The sequence below is a fragment of the Bidens hawaiensis genome, unplaced genomic scaffold, assembly GCF_021521415.1.
Source record: "Bidens hawaiensis isolate Kalapana, Puna unplaced genomic scaffold, B.hawaiensis_p1.1 tig00013865_1, whole genome shotgun sequence".
Taxonomy (NCBI): Eukaryota; Viridiplantae; Streptophyta; class Magnoliopsida; order Asterales; family Asteraceae; genus Bidens; species Bidens hawaiensis.
The window spans coordinates 591,623-600,711 of record NW_027492185.1 but is presented as its reverse complement, the minus strand read 5'-3'; the positions used below and the strand labels follow the sequence as shown (position 1 = coordinate 600,711).

The 9,089-nt window shown below is 38.4% G+C and overlaps 2 protein-coding genes across 2 annotated transcripts; both read left to right on the top strand.

The window, feature by feature from the left end:
- The first annotated feature begins 1,876 nt into the window (after positions 1 to 1,876).
- Positions 1,877 to 5,726, top strand: LOC143545180 (DEAD-box ATP-dependent RNA helicase 51-like). The gene is made up of 12 exons (XM_077037109.1): positions 1,877 to 2,376; positions 2,453 to 2,638; positions 3,369 to 3,554; positions 3,658 to 3,741; positions 3,850 to 3,891; positions 3,975 to 4,046; positions 4,129 to 4,428; positions 4,544 to 4,582; positions 4,661 to 4,765; positions 4,908 to 4,976; positions 5,081 to 5,206; positions 5,278 to 5,726. The coding sequence occupies exons 1-12, from the start codon at positions 1,993 to 1,995 to the stop codon at positions 5,446 to 5,448; spliced, it is 1,764 nt and encodes a 587-aa protein (XP_076893224.1). The 5' UTR covers positions 1,877 to 1,992; the 3' UTR covers positions 5,449 to 5,726.
- A 1,368-nt stretch (positions 5,727 to 7,094) lies between these two features.
- Positions 7,095 to 8,875, top strand: LOC143545179 (uncharacterized). The gene is made up of 2 exons (XM_077037108.1): positions 7,095 to 8,096; positions 8,600 to 8,875. Exons 1-2 carry the CDS (start codon positions 7,116 to 7,118, stop codon positions 8,675 to 8,677), a joined length of 1,059 nt encoding a protein of 352 aa, XP_076893223.1. The 5' UTR covers positions 7,095 to 7,115; the 3' UTR covers positions 8,678 to 8,875.
- Positions 8,876 to 9,089: the final 214 nt, after the last annotated feature.

The following is a 9,089-nucleotide window of genomic DNA, read 5'->3' as shown; positions in this document are numbered from 1 at the left end:
AGCTTGTCCTCGGTTATCTTCGCGTCTTCTTAATTACAAATTTATAAACTAACAATTATTTGTCCTATTACAAATTTGAACCATCTTTTTGGCCAAAAGAAAACCGATAAATAAATAATAACCGTTTACAACTTTTGAACCAACCACATGGTCAAAACAAGCTCAACAATCAAACACAACTAAACAAACATAGGTCGGGGCCGGATTTACATATTCAAAATAAATAAATTTTGGGTCGTTTTGACTTGGTCAAATAAAATAAACAAAACTTTGATCAAATCTAAAATCACCCGAAAAAATCTAGATCTATAAACTTTAAACGATTTAAAGTTTAAGATGTAGATCCGGTTTTAAACGAACCGGAATCGACTCGTACATTGTAACCGCGGCTCTTATACCACTGTTGGGTTTCAACGGTGGTTCGAAACGAAAACGGTCAAATATATAAAACCTGTTTTAGTTAATAATTATTTCGTTTCGATAGATATTAATGAATATTAATATATATGTTAAAACGAACTATGTAAAACGCAGCGGAATATAAACGATTAACACGAACCAAAAACCGAAACCCAAAATCCGGATCCGATTACAACGTTATACGAGTACGATTAATAAATAAATCAAACCATAGATAAAGTTAAGGTATTTATACCTCAGTTATCGAAACCGGGAAGACACCGAGGGCTTAGATGACACAATCAAACAAGCCAATGAACTATTCCGGCGGTTGAACGGCGGCGGCTCACGGCAGCCGGTGGTGGTTCACGGGAGGAAGCAACAACAGCAGCCCGTAACAATAGCAGACCCGCAACAACAGTGAACCAGCAGCAACAGCACTCACGACGGAGATCCGACGACTGGCGGCTTGCTCCGGCGACGGGTAGCTGGGTGGCTGGTTCCGGTGGTCAGAATCCAAACAGCAGCAGCAGCTCGGTTATTGAAACACAGCTGGTGGTGTTGAGGTCGGCTAGTGACAATTTTGTTGGTGATTGTTCAGTGGCCGGAAAAAGGCATTGCCGGAAAAAAGGGTTTCCGGATTTCGGCGCCGGAAAAAAACGGCTAGAGATGATAAATGTGTCTTGGGGTTTGTTTCTCATTATCATTATATATATGATGTGTTTAGGGTTTAATCAAGTTAAACCAATTGGGTTTGAGCCCAATTAACAAAACAAAGTCTTATCCATCATCCTATCTATCTAATTGAATGTGTCGGGCCCAGTTAACGTTTAAGTGGGTTTATATTTCGTTACCCCCGGTGTAACTCATACCGGGTCACATTCGGGTCGGTCCGCGTTGACTTGATCCGAACCGACCATTAAATCCAACAGTATTGCTATCTAATAAAAAGTACATTTTAATAGTTGTAAAGTATATTATATGATATAAGCCTAGTCTTGCTATTAACGATCTAATGGATGTCATTATCTCTTTTTAATGGTTTTTGGTTATGGTGTGTCCATGTCTATGATGGTTTTCTGAAATCAGATGAAGCATTTATATTCCAGTCAGTATCACTCTCCTGGTTGTACTAAACTGTGGGATCATACTTGGATGTAACGCCTAGTAGTTACGTTTTAAGGTCATATCCTAAGAGAAACCTTGAAATCATCATCCAATAGAAAATCACCGTACAATAAATTCATGCCAAAACAAAGAATCACATATCAAAAGTTGTCTTGTATATCAAGGATACATCACATATATGATATGTATGTATGTATGCTAATGTTTTTCCCGAATTAAAAGACAAATATAAACATAACATTAAATTTAACCAGTAGCCAATTTGAAAAGAGTCGTTAAATTAGCGGAATTTACGAAAAAGCCCCTCAAACAACATAATTAAACCCTACTGCATATATTTTCTTGTACGCCGTTATCTTCTTCGTCTGCTCATCTCTGGTTTCCTTCGTACCCAGCTGCCGCTATTCACAATTCATCAATCAGTTAATTGAAGCCCGTAAACAGTAGCAGCAGTTATCACCAGCTATGACGACTTTACAGCAAAATCCTAATCCCCAAATCGAAAACCCCAGTAAGAAGAAACGAAAAAGAAACAAAAACAAAAACAAGATTCAAGAAGAAGGGTCCGACGTGGCACCTGCACCACAGGATGTTAATATCAGCGACCCAGAGGAAGAAGAAGAAAGAGAAGTAGAAGTCAAAGAGAAGAAGAGTAAGAAGAAGAAGAAGAAGTCAACTGAAGAAACAGTTGCAGCAGATGAAACCAAACAAGAAGAACAGAACATCAAGAAGGTTAAAAAGACTAATGCTGATTCTGGTATTATGAGTACTGATGCTTTTACTTTTTTGTCTTTGTCTGAACCAACTATGAAAGCTATTGCTGATATGGGTTTTCAGTTTATGACTCAGGTAAACATTTCTAGTTATTAATTAAACATTTGTATATTATTATTATTATTATTTTATGTTATTATGATTGTTGTAGATCCAATCTAGGGGAATTCCGCCTCTTTTGGAAGGAAAGGATGTTCTTGGAGCTGCGAGAACTGGTTCCGGTAAAACATTGGCGTTTCTTGTGCCTGCGGTCGAGTTGTTATATAATGCTCACTTTGCTCCTCGGAATGGGACTGGTGTTGTTGTCATTTGCCCGACACGGGAGCTTGCGATACAGGTGACAGCTCGTTTCTTTGCTTATTAGTTTATTGTTGTTAAGAGGTTAGAGTGTTTGATTGATTATGGTTTATGCATAGTTATCAAAGGCGAGCAAAAAATTGAGGGCTTAAGAAAAAAAAGTGCGTTTAAATAAAAAGATTAAATATGTTATGTATTAGAAAAATACTACTACTCAATAAACAAAAACCATTAGGCTATGCGTTTTGCGCCGTGTGGCGCCCAGTCAGCAAGTGGTGAGAATTTGTTTTTGGGGTGTAATGGTGTAGGGGATACAAATAGTAATATAATATATATATATGTATATATATAACACACACACATAATATAATAATAATAATATTTTCTTTCTTTTTTCAGGCGACAAATTCACCCCGCCCCTTTTCGCCCACATATCGCCGGGGGGGGGGGGGGGCGGTGTTCGCGCCCCTTATCGCCCAAGTTGTTGCCCCACTACACATTGCCTTATATAACATTAAGTATCAAAAGTCTTAGCAGAGTCAAGATTCAAATATTATTCTAAAACTTGAATAACATAATGTTCAAAGTAAAGTTCAAAAAGTAATAAATAGTAAAGGTTCAAATGATCATTATTCTTGATCCTTCATCAATACTAATAGAGTTGTTGTAAACTTCAAAAGGCGAGGGCCTAGGAACTAGAAGCGCATCAAGAAGTGAGGGGTTTCAATAACCATAGGTTTATGGTTTTAATTGATTGTTCACTTGTGCAGACTCATGCAGTTGCAACTGATCTACTCAAGTATCATTCACAGACGCTTGGGCTGGTTATTGGTGGTGCAGCTCGACGAGGGGAAGCAGAGCGACTTGTGAAGGGGGTGAATTTGTTGGTGGCTACTCCTGGTCGACTTCTTGATCATCTGCAAAACACCAAAGGCTTTGTATTTAAGAACCTTAAGGTAGGTTCTGTGTCTAAGCTTTTTACTTTATTAAGATGAATTTTTTTTCCTAACCATGCAATTTGATTACGATGTAGTTTAAATATGAATTTTGATTTTGCAGTGCTTTGTGATTGATGAAGCTGATAGAATTTTGGAAGCTAACTTTGAAGAAGAAATGAAGCAGATAATTAAAATCTTACCAAAGGTATGGTTCTTGCAACTTGATTTCATATGTTTTTGTATAACTCAGTGTGATATATGCATTCTTGCATTATATTTGAGTTAAACTTATTGAGCTCTTTATAATACGTAGACGAGGCAAACTGCTCTCTTTTCCGCCACTCAGACAAAGAAGGTACAGTTATTGTTAATTCCATTAATCGGTTGTTATTATTCTGTTTGTCTTTAGTTTAACTTATGTTTTGTGTTTGCTTTCAGGTTGAGGATCTTGCACGCTTATCATTTCAGACTACTCCGGTGTATATCGATGTAGATGATGGGAGATCCAGGGTAAAGAAATTAACTATTGTATTTATTCATTTATGTTTGTTTCGTTTATATGAATGAATTATAATAGTATGATGTTGTTTAGGTGACTAATGAAGGTTTGCAACAAGGTTATTGTGTGATACCTAGTGCAAAGCGGTTTATACTACTATACTCTTTCTTGAAAAGGAATTTGTCAAAGAAAGTGATGGTTTTCTTTTCTTCATGCAATTCGGTTACATTTTACGCTGAACTTCTTAAGTACATTCATGTGGATTGTTATGATATTCACGGGAAGCAAAAGCAACAGAAACGAACTTCTACATTCTTTGACTTTTGCAAGGCAGAGAAAGGAATCTTGTTGTGTACTGATGTTGCAGCTCGTGGCCTTGATATCCCTGCAGTGGTATGCCCATTCTTCCATCCAAATAATATTTAATTCTTAGAAAACAATTTTAACTGAGCTACAAGCCTACGATCACCATGTGCATATCATTAAAAAAATTTTAATTTGTTTTTAGGACTGGATTGTTCAGTATGATCCTCCAGATGAACCAAAGGTATATGTTTTATCTTATTTTTTAAACCTATGATGTGTTTTTCTATTTATCTTACACTTGTCATCTAATTTTTTTCAGGAATATATCCATCGCGTAGGTCGAACTGCTCGTGGAGAGGGTGCAAAAGGAAATGCTTTGCTTTTTCTTATCCCAGAAGAGTTGCAGTTTCTTAAATACCTCAAGGTGTTATGCTGAGAAATAATAATAATAATCCAATCTATGCTCTTTAAATTTGTTTGGTTTCTACTTGTAATTTAATAGTTGGTGTGAAATAAAAACAACCAATCTATTTCTAATCAATATTGACTGGTGTTTTGGTCATTAGGCTGCAAAAGTACCAGTTAAGGAGTATGAGTTTGATGAAAAGAAGATGGCTAATGTACAATCTCACCTGGTAAGTAATATGCTTCATCGTAGAGATGACAAAAAATTAATCATAGGTATGTATGTAAGGTATTGTTTTGTTTGATGATGTATGTGTTGCTGGTGTTGATGCAGGAAAAATTGGTTGGCGAGAATTATTACTTGAACAAGTCGGCCAAAGAAGCATATAGATCTTACTTATTGGCTTATAACTCGCACTCAATGAAGGACATCTTTAACGTTCACCGCCTCGATATGCAGGTTTCTGTCTCTACCTTTTTCCTTCCATATATGTGAATGTAGTTAATTAAAAGTGTATGTATTGATGACAGGCGGTGGCAACATCATTCTGCTTTTCAAACCCTCCAAAGGTGAACCTGAACATAGACAGCAATGCATCAAAGTTCAGGCAGAAATCAAAAGGAAGAAGCCGAAATGGGTTTAGCGAAAGTAATCCATATGGCAGAAACCAGCAAGGCAACACCCAAATAGTAAGATATTAGCAGCAGCCATGGCCCCTTTTGAAGCTAGTTAAACTTGGTTATGTTACATTTTATTGTTGTGCTTCTTACTACATGTCTTTATGGTGCTTTCGAGTTTATTATTTATTTGTAAACCAAGGATGATCTATTGGCCCAATTTTGTTTTGAGAATTTCAGCATTATATGCTCTCCTGTTTCTACTCTTCAATACTGCAGGTATTTAATTATAGAGATAAAATGTTTGGTAATGGTTATTTCTGTAACTGAGTTTTATGTTTTGATAATGGTTATTAAAATAGCAAAACAAAACAGCCAAATAAACTAACATTTATGCTTTTTGTAAATAGTTATTTTTATGTTAAAAGTTTTTTATTATAATATTAAATAATAGATATGTCATATGTTGCCTCCCACTTTCCTTTTTAGTTTTTTTTTCTTTTTTTCATTTTTGTAAATTGACCAAATGTGGTTGAATTGCAATGATATTTTGATCTATAACCAAATGACCGTATTAAACCGCACCATCCGGTTATCTTTCTTAAAAACCACCCAAAGTGTGCAAATCACAACGGATTGGTCTAAGAACATCTACTATGGCCTACGACTCTCGAGGTCCAGAAAACGATGTACGACCCCAAGGTCCAGAGAAAGTAGCCAAGCAGCAGACAAGTGGGAGGTCTAGCTAGGGAGGACTTGTTGCTGCATACAAACCAACGGACGTTGATTTGATGGGGTTGGGTTTGTGGATGCTTGATATTGTGGAAGAAAGTGAGTGTTTTTGAGAAAAGTTTGAAATATAATGTGGCACATGTGACGTTGATTTGACGGTTTGTAAAGGTTTAGTGTTATCGACGTTTAAACATAGTTGGGGTGTTGGGCCAGTGAGCTTGAAGTGAGGCTGGCCCGCTTATTAGCTCACTCACTTCATTTGTTTAGTTTTAACCCATTTCAGTTAGCACTATTACTTAATTTATCTCAATTTTAAAGCTTAGTTGTTATTTTCAAAAACCATCAAAAGTGTTTAGATTACACTGGAACTGAACTTACAAGATTGGGTGATTTTCTTTCTCTAGAACTCTGCTGGCTATCGGTCATCACCACACCGCTAATGCCACCCTAGTCCACTCCTACTGTCCGATTCCTTAGAACCCGTCTCAGAGATGACCGTCCAAAACATTGAAGATAACAATCTAGAACTTCGAAGCATAGTATTAACTATTAAGGGTCTCTCTCTATTCCCTTGCTTAAAATACAAGTTGAACTTGAGTTGGGCTCGACTTTACATGACATTTGGCTAGAGAAGAACCCCAAACATGTTTAATGGCCAGACTCAAAATTTTCAAACGAAAACTAGTAAATTTACACTACTGTACAAAAAAACGGGAAGAGCCTTTAATAAGCTATGCTCCTGCCCATAGTGGTGATTTCTTTATTGATTGTGTTTACGAGTGACTCATTCGTAAAACGTATATTATGATTGGGCAGTGAGGAACGAGGAAGTTAAATATTATTAGTTGATCTTAAAATTACTCGAAATCCCCACCGACGATATTAGTGATTCAAGAAGTCAAACTTAGTCATACGACGTCGTACAAGGTCATACATACTTCCATCATATAAACAGTGTATTTGTCTGAATCCAATCCGATACCAAAATATCCGAACAACTCACCACCAATCAATCAATCATGTCGTACTACCCAAAAGGCCACCACTACGAATCCGGAGATGACGTCGATGACTTCGACGACTACGATCCCACCCCATACGGCGGCGGCTACGACATCGCACTCACCTACGGCCGCCCTCTTCCTCCGTCAGAGGAAACATGCTACCCTGCTGCCACCACTTCCTCATCTGGGTTTGACTATGAAAGCTCTAACTACTCTTCTTATGCTGAACCCACTGCTTACGGTGAAGAGGCTCTGGATAATGAGTACAAGAACTATGTTCGCCGTAAGCCTCATGGAGGTGTGACTCGTCCTCCTCCTGGTGGTGGATCTGGTTATGCTCGTCCACAGGAACCGGGTTCTGAATATGGGTCGGGTTATGGTCGTCCACAGGAACCGGTTTCTGAGTACGGATCTGGGTATGACCGGAGACACGAGGAACCGGTTTTGGAGTATGGGTCGGGTTATGGCCGTCCTCAGGAACCGGTTTCTGAATATGGATCGGGTTATGGCCGTCCTCAGGAACCGGTTTCTGAGTACGGATCTGGGTATGGGCGTAGACAGGAGGAACCGGTTTCGGAATACGGATCCGGGTATGGCCGTAAGCAAGAGGAGTCCGAATACGGATCGGGTTATGGGCGTAGGCAGGAGGAGCCGGTTTCGGAATACGGATCGGGTTATGGCCGAAGGCAGGAGGAGCCGGTTTCGGAATATGGATCGGGTTATGGGGGTAGGCAGGAGGAGTTTGAACATGGATCGGGTTATGGGCGTAGGCAGGAGGAGCCTGAATATGGATCGGGTTATGGCAGTAGGCAGGAGGAGCCGGTTTCTGAGTATGGATCAGGTTATGGTCGCAGGCCGGATCCTAATCCGGAGTATGGATCGGGGTATGAGAGGAGGAATGAGGAAAGGTATGGCGGTGGGGAGGAGGAATATCAGAGGCCTAGTTACGGAAGACGGGATGATGAGGATGAAGGTTATGGTGGCCGAAAGAAATATGTAAGTTTGATCAATCCTCTTAATTCAAATTAGACAATGTCTCATTTTGTTAATGCTGTTCGATGTGATTAGACCTATAGGATTGCTAATTTGATTAATTTTATAAGCTTATTCAGATTGTAATTGGTATAAATTAGCAAGATCATGAATTTTATTGTATGCTGGTTGATTGGAGGACTTGTTTCCGTAGCTTACGCTGCCTTCCTGTGCAAGTACTTTCGTTGCAGTTTGTATGGCATAAATGCGTAATTACAAATCGTATTGCTATAGTGTTTTGTATCTCATGCTTTCAATGAACAAAGCATGATCGTTTAGAATATAGGGCACATGAAAACGGTATTCTACTACTAAGAAGTCGCAAATTTTATCCCTAAAAAAACTTAATGTTTGAGGGAAGTTGAGCACTAGTTTGATGTTTACTTCAAATGGGAAAAGTGAGATAATTATACAAACCAGTTAGCCATTTTGTTTGAGATATGCTAATAGTTGCACTGAATTTGCAGGGAGATGATGATGGTTCTGATGAGGATGATGAGAGGAAGAAACACAGGCACCACCACCGCAAGCACTATGATGATTGAGGAACTTAAGTTTGGTTTGTGTGATTGATTGATGCTTCTCCATAAGCTACTAGTATGAATAAAGGGGTGGCATTTTGAACTTGTGATGTTTCCTGTATTACCTACCTACTGGTTTCCGTTTTTTAAGTGTGTCTTTGCATTGTGTTATAAAATGGTTTGGTGTTTATTAATAATATTCTGAACTTTTGCGGTTTGTAATCCTCGACTGTGACTGTTCTAATATTTTGAGCTTTTTATGAACCATCAAGCTCCTAATCATGCGCACCAGTTTCATCGCGCTTCAACCATGAAATATGCGTTAGTTTTTCCCAATATTATCTTGTTTCAGTGCTGACTGAAGAATCGAAGACATTTGTTGCTAGTTCCTGCTTCTGGGTGAAGGTTTGTTTTATCATTCCAGTATCAAATCCTT